Below are 20,140 nucleotides of genomic sequence, written 5' to 3'. Positions count from 1 at the left end.
AGTCATCGAATTTGCGGCTTTTGGTTATCTAATCGGAAGTTCCAAACTTTCTTTCAGTCCTCTATAATTTGCATTAACTTTAGAAATTCGCTTCTCAAACCTACCGTACTTATTTCGCTTCGAACGAGGGATTTACTGTAGTATTTGAAGAAACCATTTGCTATAGCACCTTCTGCTCACTTGAAATATGTCCATTATTATCAATCTCACGAAGACCAAAACGCTTATAATTTCTTTTTTCTAGACCAAACATTCTTTTTGTCAGCTTCCCGCCTGCGGTCATCTTTTCGCCCTTATCTGCGCACCACCATAAATCTTCTCTTCTATTTGTTCCAATTTCGAAGTTACTAAGCGGCTATCGCTTCCCCCCTGAAGGCTCTGGTACTTTACTTTCCTCTGCTAGTAGTGCTCTCAAATTTCCACGTAACGTAATTTCCCCCTGACATCTCGTGCGCTTTAATTTACTGGCGCGTTCCAACGGGTAATTCTCTTTCTTTGCTTAAAATATATTGCTTGAATATTTTGCTTAATATTTTTCCATTTCACTCTGCATTTGTCGCCTCTACAGTGCTATCTTATCAGTGCATCTTGAACATAAATCATGAATAACTTCATCCTCCAAGGCATTAGAATTTAGTTTCAATACATTATAATGAATACCTTAATACCTCTATTCCTATCACCGATAACAAATGAGAATAAACAGTGATCACTACAAGAATCAGGACTAACACAGTAACCGCTGATTTTCAGATTCAATATTAAAGATACGTAGGTTCTATCTAGGCGGGCATGGCTGGAGCCTTAAAAGTTTGTATACAGTGTTGGTCCAAATGGAGACCCACTTGGGGTATGACAACCAAATTCTTGAGAGGTTGCCAAAAGTCAATGCGGTACGGGCTACTGCCAAGGTGAAAATACAGTGTATAACCGCTCGCCTCATCGCATCTCCTCATTGTAACGTATAGGCAGAATTTATCATGTAGCTCTTTGCAACAAGAGGAGAGGCTACTGCGGAGCTAGCTTCGACCACTGTGGCAGCCCTGGACTAGCCTTCCGTCCTCAGTCTGCACCGCACTGCTTCCAAAAGCAGAATGGCGCCACTGTTGAAACTTGTTAATTTGCTTCTACAATTGTCATATTAACCACTGCCTCAGAAACTGCTGGACCTTTTGGCGCATTTTTTGTTTGTTGATTTTGGTGTTTAGAAGACCGATTCATGTCCACTTTCGTTGATTCTGCTCTAAACACCCTACCTATAACATATTTAACGCCTAGAGGCGCTTCTAAAGAAATCTTTCGTTAGACTTGTGAGTCATCCACCGCGCCAGCGTTTATCGCCTTCGATCTGCACTAGGCACGCACTCCTCCCTCTTGCCTGTGCAGGCTCCTAGTTCGCACATGTGACGACGGGAAGCTATACAAGCAGCTGTGTACATATTTTAGGTCATATTCTGAAGCTAGTGCGAAGATTAGCGGAATTAGGTTGCGGAAAGGCGTTGTCCTTATAGATCCGCCATTCAGCCATTTCAATGAAGCGACAAAGTTGATTGTCCGTACGTACGTTCTCCGTAGCTTTATGCACTTCGTGCTATTTTTATGACGCGCAGAAACTTCACAACCATTGGCTGAAGGCCACGATTGGACTTCAGGAAAGATAGTGTGTAGAGAATGTCCACCTGTTTTATGCACTGAGGCTAACGAGACTACACACTATCTCCAAAATGCATCTGTGCTGGTGCAGTTCGCCTGATTTACCCTCGTGCACTTTGGTGATAACTGTTCAGAACGCGATATTTCAAAAATTAGCTGCATTTTCTACGTTCGTAGGGACGACCAGTTTTTCTTTAATAAACATGTCTCATGCCAACCATCTAAATATTTGCAACAATCATGTGGTTCATACATGTTCCAATGCTTCGACTTGTCGATTTACTTGCCGTTTAATTAGCATGTAAACTCCAAGTTCGTGAAGGCTTTCGTTATTGCGCGGGTCACAAATGTGACCACAGCAAAGCAAGGGTTTTTATTCAGCTGATAAAATTTCGCCAATTAATGTTCCTAGGATCCGGCGTGGGCTCTCTTGCGACCTGTTTGCTACCTTCGAAAGGATGAGAACATTTGCAATATTTCGCGCTATCATATCTAAAGCGCCGGTGGCCGCCTTAAAGGAACCGATGGTGGTTGTACAGAGAGAAATTGTGTCGACATATAGCGTAGGAACGTGGCAAGACAACAGCTATTGAGACTAGATGCAGATTTGTGCATACACTGGGACGTCTGCACGGAATCGGTGTGATCTGCTACGACATTGGCATCACGTTACCTATGCGTCGCGCCGCCTAGTGAGCGCGAGGACGGTCACATCTGCGCCTGCAAGGGGAGGTCGGGTGCCCAAAACAAATTGCAAAGAAATCCAGCTTACTTGTTTCGACACCTATATCACTGTTTGCGTTCCAAGGTCCATTGCATTGCAGCGCTGCTCCTTCGGGGTACCCTTCAACGAGATGAGAAGGAGCACGTGAATACTGCCTCGTAAGCTTTCCTGTATATAGATTCCAAAAGTGCACGTTGGATCTGCCGCATTTCTTTAACTTTGCGGGAAACTTTAACGAGGACCTTCGGGTTTGACTTTATGAATGGCTCTAGGGACGCTTTCGCGAGGAGTAGGTGCCTAATCTGGTGTTTTCTGTATGTGCACATGTACATTCACGTCCTTGCACACGTCATTTAGCAAGCATGACTTTTCGCAACGGTCGGTGGTCATTAAGTTCACTTCTCCGCTACATTGCATCATTAAAATAGGAACTCCGTGATGATAACTTCTGCAGTCTTCCACCAAAAGCACTTTTTTTTACAATCTTGCACTACAAAGCACTGTGCACAAAGGATGTCGCTCTCATAACATTTACGTGTTCTGCCAATGTGAGGAGAGTCTCGTGACCATCAATGTAAGTCTTAAAAAAGTGTGTTTTTGCTTTAGCTAAGAGATCGTTGCACAACCCAAATACCACGTGCAACGCTGTTTAATTTGGGGTCACCTTCATTCATTGTTTAGAGAACATTTAAAGTTGCTTGATTCCAAAAAATATGAGCAAGGAGGGACTCACCATAAGATGCGTATGCATCACGTTCCTTGCGCTCTTTTTGTGCACCCCTGGTGCCTTTCTGGCGTATGACACATCCCCCTCTAGTAACGCAATGAAAAGTCATTTCGCTTTCTTTACCCCCCACCTCCCTTAGCTTGTCTGGCGCTCTGAACTCACGACTTAAGTAGCTACGTAGTACTATGCTTGTGTGATGGGTTTCTTGATTCCTGCTTTGAAGTATCGATGCAGGCGCAGCAGTTTGTACATAACCTGTTTGCCTAGCAAGTGAAAGCAACTTCGTTCCAAATATTAATTCCAATGGCGTGTTTCTGAGGACATGGACTTTTGCGTGTCATTTAAAAATGAGTTTGACAACCGTGACTGAACTAGCCGTAGCAGATTTAGCACACTCTAGATCTCTCGGGTCAGCCTGAAGGACCAGCGTTCTGTCAATTCAGTTACTGTGAGACTTGTTTTCCTTGGAGGGGATTCTGCCAAGGTAGAGAAGGGTGGGAGCGTCTTCGTCTCCATATGTAGTGCTTGATTGCTGTATTTTCGTATGGTTCACATGGCGTCTGAGCACATTGCCATCATTTTTCACAGCATAATGTGATCTTTTTCCATACTTCGCCTTTCCTACATCTAGAAGCCATACTGGCCCACTACAAAACTTATTGAGCCATACTAAATCACCTGTGCTGTAGACTACCTTTTCCCACATTTCTTGTTTTCTTTCTCTGTATCGACGTGCTCTTCAGGATACATGTTATCGAGGCATGAAGGCAGCTTCCTCCCAAATACTAATACCGTTGGGGTCTTTTTGTTTTCGTAGCATGAACTGTTGTATGTTATTTAAAAATGAGTTTGACAACCGTCATGAAAGAGGACGTTTAGTTGGTTTCCTTAAGGCTGATTTCATCTAGGGTACCATTCGTTCTGCTTGCCCATTTGTTGCCGCATGATACCGAGCAGACGCTGTATAGCTAATTTTGTTGTAACGTAGCTTGGCTTACTATGGAAAAGGCATTCCCGGAATCTACTTCTTCCTGAACCGTTAATCATTTATTGTCAGTCTCCATAAATCTAGGTACTGTTGCCATCTGGCCTTGTGTATAAAAACAATATCAAGACCGTCTATGTTTTCCACGCTATCATCCGTAACTTTGCTTCATTGGACTTGTCGCAGCTTTTTTTTTTTTTGGTAGACATACTTTTTCAATGTGGCCTCTCTTGTGGCAGAAATTGGAAACTACGTTTTTGTGACCGCACTGGTCCACCTTGTGATGGCCACAGCAGAGGAAACAGTATTTCGGCTTGCTTGCCTCAGTTTATGCAGCTTATCGGTTTTCCTAAGAATGACTAAACCGCTTGTCCAGACCGCTTGCCATTTGTTTATCTCTTGCTGCTTCTGCTTCCAAAGCAATCTCAGAAGCCCTCTTAAGCGTCAGGACTTTTTACGGTAGTAAACGTGGCTGGAGTTAAGAATAGTGAACTCCAAACAGAAGCCTGTCCTGTGGCTTTACACTTAACGGCAATTTCTACTCCTCGACCATGCTTGCATTAGTGCTGACTGAGTAGGGGTCGGAGGCCCGGCAGACACGTTGCTATCTTGGTCACCAATGCTGCAGTCCTCGGCAATGCCGCGTAGTGCTTTCTCTTATTCTTGACGGCTTGGTGTATAGCATCAATATCATATGGACAAGGTGGCGGGAGTGACACATAGCAGGCGCGAACATTCGTGTAGCATCAATATGACATCTTGAAAGCGGTGCAAGACTAACAGGCCCTCAAGGGACGCACGGATGCACGGTCCTCGGTGGTCTCCATTGCGGAGCAGCCTAGCTCAATATTGGCAACGTGTCAAGCATGGAACAGATTTCTGAGGCGATGTCGCAGTTACCTTTTGAATTTCTGGCACGCCTCATGGTTAAGGTAGTTAGATTCACTCTAGAATTCTCTACTACAATGAGCACGATGTTACTTATATCTGTCAAGTATAGTAGAGTGCTGCCGGGGCGTTTGTCTGTTTGCCATCTGTTTAACGTATGCGTTCACTGAAAGTAAAACCACCTATATAATATTATATAAATCAAAAGCGCAGTTGTCAGCTGTAATCACCACGAATTTGCTTGTTAGCGTGCACGTTTACATCATATTCCTGTAGTAGAGTATTGAAAAAATATGTAAATACATTTCTTTGTGTATTGCATGCTCACACACTTTCTTTATGATTGTGAGTGTAAGTGAACGCTCACAAGGAGCCTTGTGTTACCAAAGATTGGGCATTTAGTCAATTTGCGCTTACACACTGAAAACGTGCTTGGTTGATTTTTGTCGCCGTTATCGAGCTGGTGAGTGGAAGGTTTCAATGAAATATTTTCTGCCCTTTTTGAGCGTATTGTACTACAGTTTGAAAAGTTGACCTCAAGTGCACGTTAGGCAAGCAAGTGGATTAACATTAGTCAGTCCACGCGATATATACGGTGCTTTTTTCGGAAAATCTAGAACGACCACATTTATCACTTCCTCATTACGTACCTTCCGTATGCCCTGCTTACAGATGCAGGGCCGGTGGGGTGACGAGCTGAGGAAGGACGTTAGCGACATTCTGAAGGCAGTCATGCTCACCGACAAGATGTACTCGTTCCCTGCGCAGCTGTCCGGCGGCATGAAGAGGCGGCTCAGCTTGTCCATCGCACTTGTCGCTAAGCCCAAGGTACAGAAAACGTCTCAGACTGAGTGCATAAACGCCGCTCGAGGTCTGCGGAAGCTCTGACGCAAGTTGTTGCTCAATAAGGCAATCACGTATGAAAACACGATTTGAGCTATAGCAGCTGAGTATCCCAATGGTCTACGCCACTACAGGCCGGAGACGCGTTCATAACACGAGCTAAGAACAACACACGATTTTTCCAAAGAGTTGAAGGTTGTGTAGCAAAGGCTTGATTGTGCCAAGCAAGCGAGTGCTCAGCACTTTCCCAAGTCCTTCCCCCGTTGTATCTAGCACTTCGCCTAGACGATCAGCCTGTGCTGCGTAATAAATAGTTTGCAGTGTTTTTTCACCGTAGTACAATACATTAGTCATGCCATCTTTGGTGCCGTCATACTACCTTCACCGTCGAAATTGCGTTATAAGACTTTGGCACCTTTCTTCATCTTTGATATTATGCCAGCGCTGATTTCATGCGAGGTCGCGGGTCTTATTCAACTAGCTAAACCAACTATTATTGGTATTTGATTTCATTTACTTTGTGTTTCATGCCGCAGTTGTTGTTCACTGCTCATTGCCGTACTTACTTCTAACGCGTGAGCGCTACCGCGTTGTTTGAACCCCAGAAGCAATAGGGGTTGATTCAACTAATTAAGACGGAGAGCAGTCTGCTGCTACAGGAGCTTTTTCGCTTTGGCGCTCAGGGGCGATATGGTGCAAAGCTATTCCAAACTTTTCTATTCAAATTCCGCAATCAGCTCTCCGCGATTGGTCAAAAACTTTTTTGAACCACCCCCACTTCGCCTGTCTGTCAAGCGGCGTCACGAAAACGACGATAGCTCCCATCTGATATTACGCGTACACACTGATTATGCATGATTGGACGGAACAAAAGAACAATAATTATTTCTGATTCGACGCCTTTTGGCCATTAGCCCTCAGTTATTGGTCAAAAGTTTTCGGGCTGTACCCACATAACTTGCCTGCCACGCGACGCCACAATACCGCGAGAACTCACCGCGTCAAAGTGACATGTATGCGTTAAAGATGCATTATTATTCCGAACAAGACTGAATTTTTTTCTGAATAGCCGCAGGCTGCCCGGTTCCTAAAGGAATAAAATATGGCTGCCGCCGATCGCTCGGGCACTGGCTATTCGCACCTGCCGAAGAGCATGTGTTTATTTGCGTACAATGAAACTTTGTGCGTGGCCGTGTAACGTTATCGAGCACATTTGGCACGTTTATGACCTCGCTTTGCCAACTTTTCTTTGCTGAGGATCCGTTTTAGCGGCACTTCTAACCTTTCGTTGCATGCCGCCGCGATTTTCGACCAGCCCCTTCAAGCTAAGTAAGGGAAAGCGGACCAATCGCAGACGCCGACCACAACCTTTTCATTCAGTTATCGATTTTCAGTGCACAGGCTCGGCCGCATCGAATTCCTCTCCGCTTCAACGTGCTCCTCGCCTCTTGTCAGCCAATTAGATAAGACAAGCCGCTCATTGGAGGCAATGTTATTTGTTTTTCATGCAAACGAAAGTGACCTACTATAGACGAGGAGAGCGTTTGATTGGTCTGTTCAGAAAACCTTGCGGGTCACCGCCCGATGCTTGCGTCGGTGGTTAGGCAAATTTGACGTCAGAAGATAGGAATAAAAACATATTGGATTAGATCAGATCCTAATTTTCTTCGGTTGGCGTAGAACTGTTGAAAATAAGAGCAATTAACACTTTTGCTGCTGCAGTTTTAATTAGGATAGTGACACGTTTGTGGCGAAACACATCTTCAGTGGCGCTTCGCGTGAAGTCCGATTTGCTTTTCGTACCAGAATAATTCACAATGAGTAGCGATGCTCCTCCGTAAGTCAAGGAATAACCCGTGAAAGATGTCCGGCATATGAGACAAAATTGCCTGTGCTATCCGAAAGGATCCCGACAGAGGGGACCAACCACTTCAAAAAGAGTGCAATAGTGGTACACTTCCGGCCAGCGAGAGTGCTTCCCGCGAACGTTTGATGGGGTGGCATTTTCTATGCCACGTGCTTATGCAGGTACTAATCCTGGACGAGCCGACGACCGGCATGGACCCCGAAACGCGACGAAGCGTTTGGGACTTGTTGAGCATGCTTCGCAAGGATACGACCATCTTGCTCTCGACGCACGACATGGAAGAGGCTGAAGTGCTTGCAGACCGGATCGTCATGCTGAGCTCCGGAAAACTCGTGTGTGACGGCACACCAGCATTCCTCAAGAAGTCCTGCGGTTTGTACTTTCTCGTTCGTTGAAAAAAGTAGAATTCCAGATATCGCATCGGTGGTTACTTTTACTACAGCGCACTGGACGAAGGCCAAAGTGTGACAGACTGATGTCGGGGCTGCGCACTTACTAACAAGTGAACTTTGATGGGTCGCAAAACCTTTTTTATTAGAAACACTCTTCCGTTCTTGCATGGCAATCTATGTGGCATCTAATCAGTGCCAAATCTAAGATTAACAGTGCAGCTCCAAGTGAAAGAAAACCGGATGACTAAGCATTCAGTTCTGCAACAAAGCCACTTGACAGTCAAGAGGGCGATTGATAGGTGGATCACTCAAAAGTTTAATCTTTTCTTGATATATAATGCCTACAATATTTATCTCGCTGTGGTATTACTGTGGCAGCACAGCCACTACAACTACAGAAATAATCCAAGAACAAGACAAATAATGGAGACATGCGTATATCACGAAAAGTGTAAATGTGTGCGTTAACTGGGCATTGATAGCCGCCCCCCGAGAACAGCGAAGTTGCTCTGTTGCATTAACGAATGCTTTGACGCGAGGTTTTCTGTCACTGCTAGCGGAATGGTCATTGCTACATTAGGCACTAACTATACGCCACATCGATGAGCATGCGCAGAAGGGAGGCAGTTGCATTTTGACTGGTTTTCTTACGACCAAAAAAAAAACGTGACTTGAAAGTTAGTGATGAATCCTGCCGTTTCTGTGTCTCCTTAGTATACAATCTGTGCAGTATAGAAATAATGATTGAATACAATTTGCATAACTCGCCGTTTTCGTAAACATGAGCCGCACGAAAAAAATCCAATTACATTTGATAAGGGTAGAGGGAAGAGTACCATGATCAAGAGTCAACCAGAGGCGGGTCACGTTGCCCCTGAATGACTACGGCTACTTAAGTGGCTGACAGCGAAGGAAGCAGTGACACGAAACTACCTCAGCCTCATGACGTAGCACTGTTTATGTTATTTTTATATTAACTGCCTTCTTGCCACTCGCGAAGTTAGTACATTTATTTAGCAGGAACTCCCATACGGCCTTTTGTCATTTCATTGGAATTTGCAGTACAGTATCATAGCTGCGGTCATTAGACCGCAGATCGAAGTCGTTCCCCTGCTATAACAAGCAGTAGAAAAATGGATATGCTAGCGGTTATATAAACAGTGGAATCGGTAGCACCTATCATGGAAGACGCTTCAAATGTAATGAGTGTGTCGAACAAAATACATTGATTTCGGAGCCTGGCACAATTATTCATGACACTTAGCCATGACGCGCCTAGTTTCAAGTAGGAAAAATTACGCCGAGCCATGTCATATTCATGTAGAATAGTATGCCCACGCAAATGATTCAACCATTGCTAATATTCAGAGTTGACGAAATTCACCATTTCGAGAACATTTGGGCGAAATCTTAGAATATATTTCTACGGAATGACGAAAGAAGAGAGAGGAAGAAAAAGATCGCGAGTCGTTGGCAGCTGCGTGTTGGTGGTGAGCCATCTTGACTACTGTGACTCATCTTGCACATATATTGTAAATACAGTATTTTTATACTCCGAACATCCCCGCAACATACTGGTGGGTGGTGCCGGGTACCACGCCTGGAAACAGAGCACCGCAGTGGACGTCGCATCACCGTTCGCTCCATGAATGACGGCGAGCACGCGGCATCAACGTCGTTGCCGCCTCCAACGTCACCGTCCCCAGCTACGTCGCTGTCACCTTCGGTTGTGTTTGTGCAACCCAAGTGTTGTATATGCTGCCATCTAGTGAAAGCGGAGAGACATACTTCCCCGTGACTGCGCATGGTCGGCGATCTGGCAACGCGTGCTCTTCTTCTTCTTGAGATAGAACACGTTTGGGAGACCATTAAAGGTGTGCGTATGTGACTCCTCGTCTGGCCTTCTCTCTCTTCCTTCCTGGCTACAACATGGTGTCAAAGAACTGGTTCTACCAGCGGACATCGGCTTCTAGTCCTGCTCCATGCGAAAGATGATGCCAGCAAGGAAACACCGGTAATCTGTTCCCTACACGCTCATGTCGGTACTCAAGCAACGCGACCCCTTAACTTTCGAAACCATGGCGTCATTCGTAATTCAGCCGCCGGATGCCTTCAACTTTTCGTCGCCGAACGAGTGGCCGAAGTGGAAACAAAGCTTTGAACGTTTCCGAACCACTTCAGGATTGTGCGTTAAGCCCGAGAAGTATCAAGTAGACGCGCTATTCTACATCATGGGCGAATGAGCTGAAGAAATCTATGCCACTTTTGTTCTCTCTGAAGAGAACTCCAAGAAATTTGACGCAGTCGTGGAGCATTTCGACAGATACTTTATCCCACTACGCAACGTAATCTTTGAACCAGTCAGATTCAACACCAGAGTGCAACGAGATGGTGAGTCGGTCGAAGATTTAGTTACTGCGCTTCACACACTTTTGAAAGACTGCGAGTTCGGCACTCTTCGAGAAGAGTTCGTGCGCGACCGCCTCGCAGTTGCGATAAATGCTATCCGCCAGGCTACAGCTCGACGCAGGCCTCACTCTACAGAAGGCTCTTGAGACCGTCCGCCAGATCGAGAGCGTCCATCAGCAACAAGTGAAGCTCCACCAGGAATTGTCATGCGTGAACAAAGTTGCGTCCGCTCCCCAATCCACTTGGGTACTTAGAAACAGGACAAAAACGGCAGCTATTCACGTGGGGCAAACAAGCCAACTTCATCCTCCGGTAAAACAGCATGCAGAAGCCATGCCCTTGGTGCGGTCCAGAGCGTCACCCTCGTACTCTGTGCCCAGCACGCTCGGAAGTCTGCAGGAATTGCCGCAAGAAGGGTCATTACACCTCCGTATGCATGTCTCGGTATCTCGATTGTGTCGAAACGCAACAAGTCGATTTAGAAGCAGGATTACTCGGAGTAATCAAGACGTCGGATGCTGGAACGTGGGAGGCAACAGTCTTGGTTCAAGGTCAGCCAGTAGATTTCAAAATTTACACTGGCGCCGACGAAAGAGTCCTCCCGAAGCAAGTATCCCAGACGCTCAAGGACGGACCTTTTCCCTCAGCTCCTCCTCGCAAGCTACATGGTTCAGACGGAAAGCTGCTTCCAGCCGCAGGAGTGGCACAACTCGAGCTCATCTGCCGCGACCGTATGACTCTCAGGATGTCTACATCTTAGATGAGTTCCGTGCTCCGTTGCTACGCAATCCAGCGATCAAAGAACTCCGGATGTTGACATTTGCAAATGCCATTGCTGAGAAAGTGAATCCGAAAAAAATTTCCAGCGTTGTTCCTGGGACTCGGCAATCTGCACAAGGAACACCGAATTCAGCTGCAAGCAGGAGCGAAACCATTCGCGCTCAGGTCTCCGAGGCGCATCCCAATTCCTTTATACGAAATGACGAAGTTGTAACTATAAGGCATGCAGAAACTCAGTAGCATATCTCCTGTTGAAGAGCCCCCTGAGTGGCGTGCACCAATGGTAGTCGTCCCAAAGCTGTTCGGAGACGTGAGAATCTGCGTGGACTTCACCGAGCTGAACCGCCACGTTCTGAGAAAATGGCATCCTATGCCTACCGTGGAGCACACTCTCGGACTTCTTGATGAAGCTAAAGTGTTTTCAAAACTGGACGCTAACTCAGCATTTTGGCAAATTCCACTTTGTGAAGGTTCTACAAAGCTCACCACATTCATCTCACCTTTTGGACGCTTCTATTTCAACCGTTCCCATTTGGAGTTGCGTCTGCTCCTGAACATTTCCGGAAACAGATGTCATGCATTTTATAAGGCATCAGTAGGGTTGTCCGTCACATGGACGACAGCCTTATCTGGGGTTCCAATGAGCATGAGCACAATGAGACAATCAGAAATGTGCTGCAGCTACTCAAGGCTGGAGTGACACTATATGAAACTAATTGCTTGTTTAAGGTCCAGCGTTTCACGTTCCTTGAACACTGGCTAGACCAAGACGGAATACGACCCGAAGAAAAGAAAGTTGAAGCCATTATGAAAATAAAGAGCCCAAGAAACATGAACGAGCTGCATGCAATTATCGCAATGGCCACATACCATCACAAGATTCGTTGCCTAAATCTCTGAAGTCCTACAACCATTTAATATTTTGCTTTCTAAGAAGCAAGAGTTTGCTTGGGATTCTCCACAACAGCAGGCGTTCAACAGATGGAAGTCGGTGCTCTCGTCTCGCCTTGTCCTTGGAGTTTACGTTCCATCAAAAGAAACGATCGTCACTGCAGATGCGTCGTCCTTCGGACTTGATGCATTAATCCGGCAGAAGTAAATGAATGACAAGTTTTCGGTGATAGCTTATGCTTCACAATTACTCTCAGAGACCGAGAAGCGTTACGCTCAAACCGAGAAAGAGGCTCTTGCTTTAGTCTGAGCATGTGACAAGTTCGGAGATTATCTTGTAGGCAAGCTGTTCAAGCTGGAGACGCACCATAAGCCGTTGGTTCCCACCTTCACTTCGAGGAGCCTTGACGACCTAACACCCAGATTACAGAGACTAAAGGTGAGAATGATGTGATACCAGTACGGTATTGCATACGTTCCCGCAAAGACCTTCTGGCCGCAGACACTCTTTGCAGAGCCCCTCTCCAAAAGACAGTAGAGGTAGAGCTCGAAGAAAGCGTGGAAGCTTTTGTATGTTCTTTGAAAATTTCTTTTCCCATAAAGGAGCACTGCTTTCAATGGTTAAAAGCATCCCAACAAACTGACCCTGTTTGTGCACAACTTCGCCCGTGAAGCAAGAAGAAAGGGTGGCCCTCCAGGCGAAATTTATCAGTGGACCCAAATCCCTTCTACGAGCATCGACACCAGCGCACTCTGGAAAGTGATTTACTCTTTTACGCTGCTCGAGCTGTCGTCCCTGCCTCTTGCCAAAACGAAGTCCTACTACTCTTACATGAAGGACACTTCGGCATAACAAAGAGACTTGCTCGAGCCAGAGATTGTGTCTAAAGGCCCCCTATATGAGCTGATGTCACATGCCTGGTGAAGCAATGTCAACAATGCGTTAAAACAAGTTACAGGAAAATGTCACTAAAAAGTTCCGAATTTCCAGGAAGAACCTGGCAACGCATTGCAATCGACTTGTTTCAATATAAGAGCCAGTGGTGGTTGGTAGCAACAGATTATTATTGAAGATACCCTGAACTGGCACGGCTCGAGTAGCTTACGCCCGCAGCTCTAGTCAACCACTGTAAATCTTTTTTTTTTTGCATGCCACGGGATTCCTGAGGAAGGGGTTTCCGACAACGGCCCACAGTTTTCATCGGCTGAGTTTGCACTCTTCACTCGGGACTACGCCTTCGAGCACATTACCTCTATTTCTCACTGTTCTCAGAGTAATGGACTTGCTGAGCTTGCGGTAAAAATCATCGCCTTCCATGACAAAGAAGAAAGAACCTTACTTCACGCTTCTAGCTTACAGGTCGACTGCTTTGAAGGATGGGTACAGCCCTGCGAAACTACTCATGGGTCGTTGACTAAGAACCAAGCTTCCTCTTAGTTCCACCATGCTGACACCCAAACTGCTGGATCAAAAGAACCTTCGGAAGTTCGAGGAACAGTACCGGAAACGTCAAAGGAAACACTTCTACAGACATCACGGAGTCCGCGACCTGCCAGAGTTATTCTATGGAGACGACGTCTGGTTGACAGACCTCAAGTGCAAAGCGACACTACAAGCCCCAGCCGATAAGCCTCGGTCCCACTGGGTTAACACCGACAATGGTGCTGTACGCAGGAACAGGACCCAGCCAGTTCGCTATTCCCCTGCTAAAACCAACGCAGAAAGTGTTTGTATCAGTGGCGGTCTAGCAGACGCCCATTCGTGTTGCCAACACACTTCCCACATGCATACTAGAAGTAGGAGGTGCGTGAAGCCGCCTGCTGCAGCGAACTTCGCTTGCTCGGTTGGCGAGATGTATATCCTGCAATCTAGTGAAAGCGGGCAGACATAGTTCCCCGTGACTGCGCGTGGTCGGCGATCTGGCAACACCTGCTCTTCTTCTTGAGATAGAACACGCCTGGGAGACCATTAAACCTGTGCCTATGTGAATCCTCATCTGGCCGTCTCGCTCTTCTTTCCTGGCTACAACACCAAGGATCTTAGAACTTTCAGCGGGGCCGATGGCGCCGACGTTGAAGAGTAGGTGGCTATGTACGAATGCGTGAGTAGAATAAACAGACGGGACCCTACGCCTATGCTAGCTAACCTGTTGCTCTACCTAAGAGGTACGGCAAGCGTGTGGCACGAAAACCACGAAGGGGAGCTAACCAGCATCGACCAATGCAAAGTAAAGTTGACAGAGTTGTTTCGCAAACCAGCCAGCCATAAAATTGCCGCAAAGCAGGAACTGCATAGCCTCCCGTGCCCAATCCCCCACCGAGTCCTATGTCTCGCACATACAAGACGTGCTGGCAGTTTGTCATAAAGCTGATCCCAACATGACAAAAACTGGGGAGGTCGGGAACGGGCCTAAGGGCATTGCTGACGACGCCTTTACTCTGCTCTTGTGCAAAAGCTGCTCTAGAGTTGATGTTATCATTGAAGAGTGCTTACAATTCGAGCAGGCCAAAAGCCGATGCGTCTTGCAACCATTCACCAGACTTCCCAATAGTGCCGCAGCATCGACGTGTGAAGATCAGCCCGCACAGCAGCATGCGTCGCCATAAGTGTACATGGTGCGAATCGTTCGACGTGAACTGGACGCGATGGCGCCCGCAGCTTTCTGATCGCGTAGCCCTGATTCTACCCCTTTTTCAGTTTTTTTTTGCACAAGCCATCGTTCACCAGGAACTTGAAAACATGGGCCTATATTCCGTCTGTGCTGTCGCCAACCCCATAGCCAACGAACGCCCTTGTATAATTTTCGCTGCACCCCGATGTTTCTCTCCGCGTTATCGCAACCCGACTTAGTGGAGAACTGAGGATGACCAGCAGATATGTTTCACGTGTCATCGCATTGGTCATGTTGCCTGATACTATCGAAACTCGCAGCCCTCAACACCTCACACGCCGACCAACCTCAGCCATTTTAATGGAAATGCCCGCAATGTTTTGCCCACCGCCGAGTCTGACAGCGCCGACAACTGCTGAGAACACGTGGTGCAGTCGCTCACCATCGCCGCGCGGAGACCAGTCTCGTTCACCGCAAACACGGCGCCCATCTTCCCGTTCGCCGCAGCCAGGTTGCCTTTCGTGCCGTGACTTTTGGCCGCACCCTTTATGAAAACTAAGAAATGCAGCCCTCAAAGGTGGTGCAGCATTGCCTGCTGCTGTAGAAAATCCTCTGTGGCTGCACCAAGAGAATTGCAATTGACGTTAAAATAGACAGCGTACCTGTCCAAGCGCTCTTCGACACTAGCGCCCACATATCTGTGATGAGTGCTAGCCTAGGTAGATGCTTAAAGAAGGTCGTCACTCTAGCACCTGCCCGAGGGCTTCGTGTGGCTGACGGCGGCGTGCTGGTTTTTCTTGGAATGCGCGTTTAAGTATAGCCGGCCGCCTTACTTCTGTTCTGTTTGCTGTGATCGACAACTTCCCTCACGACGTTATCCCCGGATTGGACATTTTATCCAATCCTTCCGCTCTCATCCATAGCGCAACCGGCGTTCTTCAGTTGGAAGTGCCTCGAGTCGCCGATGCTCCGAGCAACGCCCCACCGCACTTGTGCTCGCTTCAAGATGTGCGTCTGTGAACTGAGGCAGTCTCTTACGTCGCTTTGACCACACAGCCACAGATTCCTCACTGTTAATATGTCCTTCACCCCATCATCGACGTGCTTTGAACCGGAATGCTGCTCTTCAGCATACGCTCGTGACGACTACTAATAGCGTCGTTCTTCCACTTCTGAATTTCAGCCTGTGCCCTCAAGTGCTTCCAGCCGGCATTTTCTTGGCCAACGTTTCTAATATTTCTGAATTCGACATTGAAAGTCAGAATGCCGAGAGTGATTTCTTAGCAAAAATTGCAACTGACAGCTCTGGTTCACTAACGGATGACTTCGCGAAGATGATTGCACCTGAGCTCACCTAGGCACAGGCCATGGACATACGTCTCCTCCTCGAATCGTACCGTGCCATTTTTTTTATTTTGGCGACAAGCCTTTAGGCCAAATATCTGTTCTTCAACACCAAGTAAACACTGGAGACACGAATCCTATTCGTCGGCGTTCCTATCGTGAATCGCATGCTGGACGTCGAGTCATCCATCAGAAGTGGACAAAATGCTCCGCAAAAGGGTCATCGAGCCATCAGCCAGCCCTTAGGCTTCGGCTGTCGTCCTTGTGAAAAAGAAACATGGTACCTGGGGTTTTTGCGTCGATTATCGCCATTTAAACAAGATCACGCGAGAAGACGTCCACCCACTACCACGCATCGATGCCGCCTTGGACTGCTTGCACGGAGCTAAATACTTCTCCATTGATCTTCGATCCGGCTACTGGCAGATTGCAGCTGATGAAATGAACCGTGAGAAGGCGGCCTTCATCACGTCGGATGGCGCATATCAATTCAAAGTCATGTTCTTTGGCCTATGCAATGCTCATGCGACATTTGAACGTATGATGGAGTCTCTTCTGCGAGGCTACAAATGGACCACCTGTATTTGTTACCTTGACGACGTTATAGTTTTTCTCCCACGTTCGTCAGCCACTGTTGCGGTCTTCCTAAAAGCTGCCTCTCTCGTTACCCCATGGATCCTCCCAATCCTGCTGCGCATGATCCGTTGAACTGCGTGATGGCTTTGACTGACATGACCGATATGCGCGCTGAACAACAGCACGACGCATCCTTACAGGCAATCATCGCAGCAGTGCAATCTGGCAGCACCTTCGGCACGTGGTGCATGTTCGTGCTACACGACGGCATCCTCTACCACCGCAATATCAACCCTCACCTCCCTGAGTTGCTCCTTGTCCTCCCTCGTCATCTGCGATCCGTCGTTCTCGAACTTCACGATGCACCGTCGGCGCGATATCTTGAAGTTTTGTGTACATACGACCGCGTACGACGCCGGTTCTTCTAGCACGGTCTCTACCGCTCAGTGCGAATTGCGTCAGCGCCAGAAGAATGTTCCCCTGCCAACTGTCGGACGACTCCATCCAATTTAGGTTCCTTATGAACCGCTCTTTCGTGTAGACCTTAACCTGCTAGGCCCTCTTCCGACGACGACTAGAGGGAATAAGTGGATCGCTGTCACTACTGATTACGCAACACGCTGCGCAGTAACAAAGACGTCGCCGACAAGTTGCGCAACAGACGTCGCCGATGTTCTCCTGCACGAAGTCATTCTCCAGCACGGTGCACCTCGACAGTTACTTAGAGACCGCGGCCGCTGGTTCTTGTCTCGAGTTGTCGACGACCTCCTCCGCTCTTGTGCCACTGAGCACAAGCTGTCCACCACCCACCACCCACAAACGAACGGTCTTACAGAACGTCTCAATCGAACAATCACGGAGATGCTGTCGATGTACGTCTCCAGCAATCACCGCGTCTGGAACGCCACGCTCGCTTACGTGACGTTCGCGTATAACTCGTCCCAACATGACATCGCAGGATGGTCGCCCTTTTATCTCTTGTATGGTCGCGACGCCACATTGCCGTTTGACACCATCCTCCATTCCCTGCCACGTGTTGCAACTGAGTACGCTCATCAAGTCATCGATCGTGCTCACATGGCACGTCAAGTCGCCCGATCACGTTTATTATTAGCCTCGCATCATATACAAAAAGTGCGTTATGACTGATGTCATCGCGATGTTAAGTTCGCCCCAGGTGCTTGGGTTCTCCTTCGGTCACCATGTCGTCGGGTTGGCCTCTCCCAGAAGCTTCTCTCTCGCTACATGCTCTCTCGCTCATGAAGCCCTACGTCAAGTTAACGACTCAAAATATAAGATTTCGCAGCTACAGTTTGGTGCATTCTCAAATCCGACGCCTGTTGACGTCGTGCACATCTCGCGGCTGAAGCCATACATCGCTCGCAATTCTTCGCCTACCATGCGCCGAGATGGCACTTCACTACCCGGGGCTCCTGTTACGGAAGGATGAAACAAGAGAGAGGAAGAAGATCACGTGTTGTTGATGGCCAGCCATCTTGACTACTCTGACTCATCTTGTATATATGTTGTAAATACAGTCTTTCTATGCTCCGAACATCCCCGTAACGTATTTTTTGAGGTCTACAGCTCGAATTTTAAAATATAAATACAGAAATAGGCCAAACCCATGGGTATCACTGATATCGTACACCTGAAATGGAAAATTATATGACGACGGAAGTGGGACAACATCAACAATCTTTCCAGTTTCATGAACTCGATGGAAGGAAAAGTGACGGAAGTGGAAACATGTTTCTTCTCCGTAACACTGTCATTATTCATGAGTAACAAACAACATAAATCCTGGCGTTACCTATCTAGGGAATTCGGCATCACATAGAAAAATATATATCTAACCATAACAAAACCTACGCCAAAACGAAATAATTCAACGCTTTCTTTTTACACAGTGTTCCTGAGAAATCACTGTCTTTCCAACACGCAATTTAAACACGCCATGTTCTATGCAAGAAATCAATGCAAGAAATTACTGGAAGGGAAGATAATCAGAAGCTAAAAGAAAATGACACCAAGGAAAGCATAGGGGAAATTGCCCGTAGCTTCTAATTGAAACTCGTTAAAACGGACGTTTGGGCGAGTTGGTACGCCATATTTTAAACAGAACAGCGCGGTTTTGACGGGCACAAGCGCTCGTCCACGTCGTTTCTCCCTGCTTGTCGCCGTCAAAACCGCGCTGTTCTGTTGAAAATACTAATAGAGGACGTCATAAATAAATAAAAATGAAATTGGACGAAAATTTAGCTGGCCACTGGTGGGATACAAGCCCAGGTCTCCGTATCGCGTGCGATGCTCTTACCAGTTGAGCTGCCGCGGTGTCATATCACCGTCCACTTTTGGGGTACTTATGTATGTCATCATCATCGTCATCATCCTCACCAGCCTGTTTACACCCACTGCAGGGCAAAGGCCTCTCCCATACTTCTCCAACTACCTCGCTCATGTACTAATTGTGGCCATGTTGTCCCTGCAAACTTCTTAATCTCATCCGCCCAAATAACCTTCTGCCGCCCCCTGCTACGCTTCCCTCCCCTTGGAATCCAGTCCGTAACCTTTAATGACCATCGGTTGTCTTCCCTCCTCATTACATGACCTGCCCATGCCCATTTCTTTTTCATAGTTTCAACTAAGATGTCATTAACTCGCGTTTGTTCCCTCACCCAATCTGTTTTCTTATCCCCTTAACGTTACACTCATCATTCTTAATTCTTTCCATAGCTGGTAGTGTCGTCATCAATTTAAGTAGAACCCTTTCCGTAAGCCTCAAGGTTTCTGCCCCATAGGTGAGTACTGGTAAGACAGAGCTATTATACACTTTTCTCTTGAGGGATAATGACAACCTGGTGTTCATGATCTCAGAATGCCTGCCAAACGCACCCCAGCCCATTCTTATTCTTCTGATTATTTCAGTCTCATGATCCGGATCCGCCGTCACTACCTGCCCTAAGTAGATGTATTCCCTTACCACTTCCAGTGCCTCGTTACCTATTGTAAATTGCTGTTGTCTTCCAGACTGTTAAACATTACCTTAGTTTTCTGCAGATTAATTTTTAGACCCGCTCTTCTGCTTTGCCTCTCCAGGTCAGTCAGCATGCATTGCAATTGGTCCCGTGAGTTACTAAGCAAGGCAATATCATCAGCGAATCGCAAGTTACTAATGTATTCTCCACCAACTTTTATCCCCAATTCTTCCCACTCCAGGCCTCTGAATACCTCCTGTAAACATGCTGTGAATAGCATTGGAGATATCGTATCTCCCTGTCTGACGCCTTTCTTTATAGGGATTTTGTTGCTTTCTTTGTGGAGGACTACGGTGGCTGTGGAGCCGCTATATATATCTTTCAGTATTTTTACATACGGCTCGTCTACACCCTGATTCCGTAATGCCTTCATAACTGCTGAGGCTCCGACAGAATCAAGCGCTTTCTCGT

The 20,140-nt window shown here is 47.0% G+C and overlaps 1 protein-coding gene across 1 annotated transcript in view; it reads left to right on the top strand.

Annotated features, from left to right (window-relative positions):
- Positions 1-20,140, top strand: part of LOC142570582 (phospholipid-transporting ATPase ABCA3-like) — an 86,376-nt gene that overhangs the window by 52,621 nt on the left and 13,615 nt on the right. The window contains exons 6-7 of the mRNA XM_075678953.1: positions 5,650-5,805; positions 7,849-8,059. Coding sequence (XP_075535068.1) covers positions 5,650-5,805; positions 7,849-8,059 — 367 coding nt within the window. The remainder of the gene's footprint in view (positions 1-5,649; positions 5,806-7,848; positions 8,060-20,140) is intronic.

This window comes from Dermacentor variabilis, chromosome 2 (genome assembly GCF_050947875.1).
Source record: "Dermacentor variabilis isolate Ectoservices chromosome 2, ASM5094787v1, whole genome shotgun sequence".
Classification (NCBI taxonomy): domain Eukaryota; kingdom Metazoa; phylum Arthropoda; class Arachnida; order Ixodida; family Ixodidae; genus Dermacentor; species Dermacentor variabilis.
Note: the sequence above shows the minus strand (reverse complement) of the source record. Positions and strands in the feature narration are given on the sequence as shown.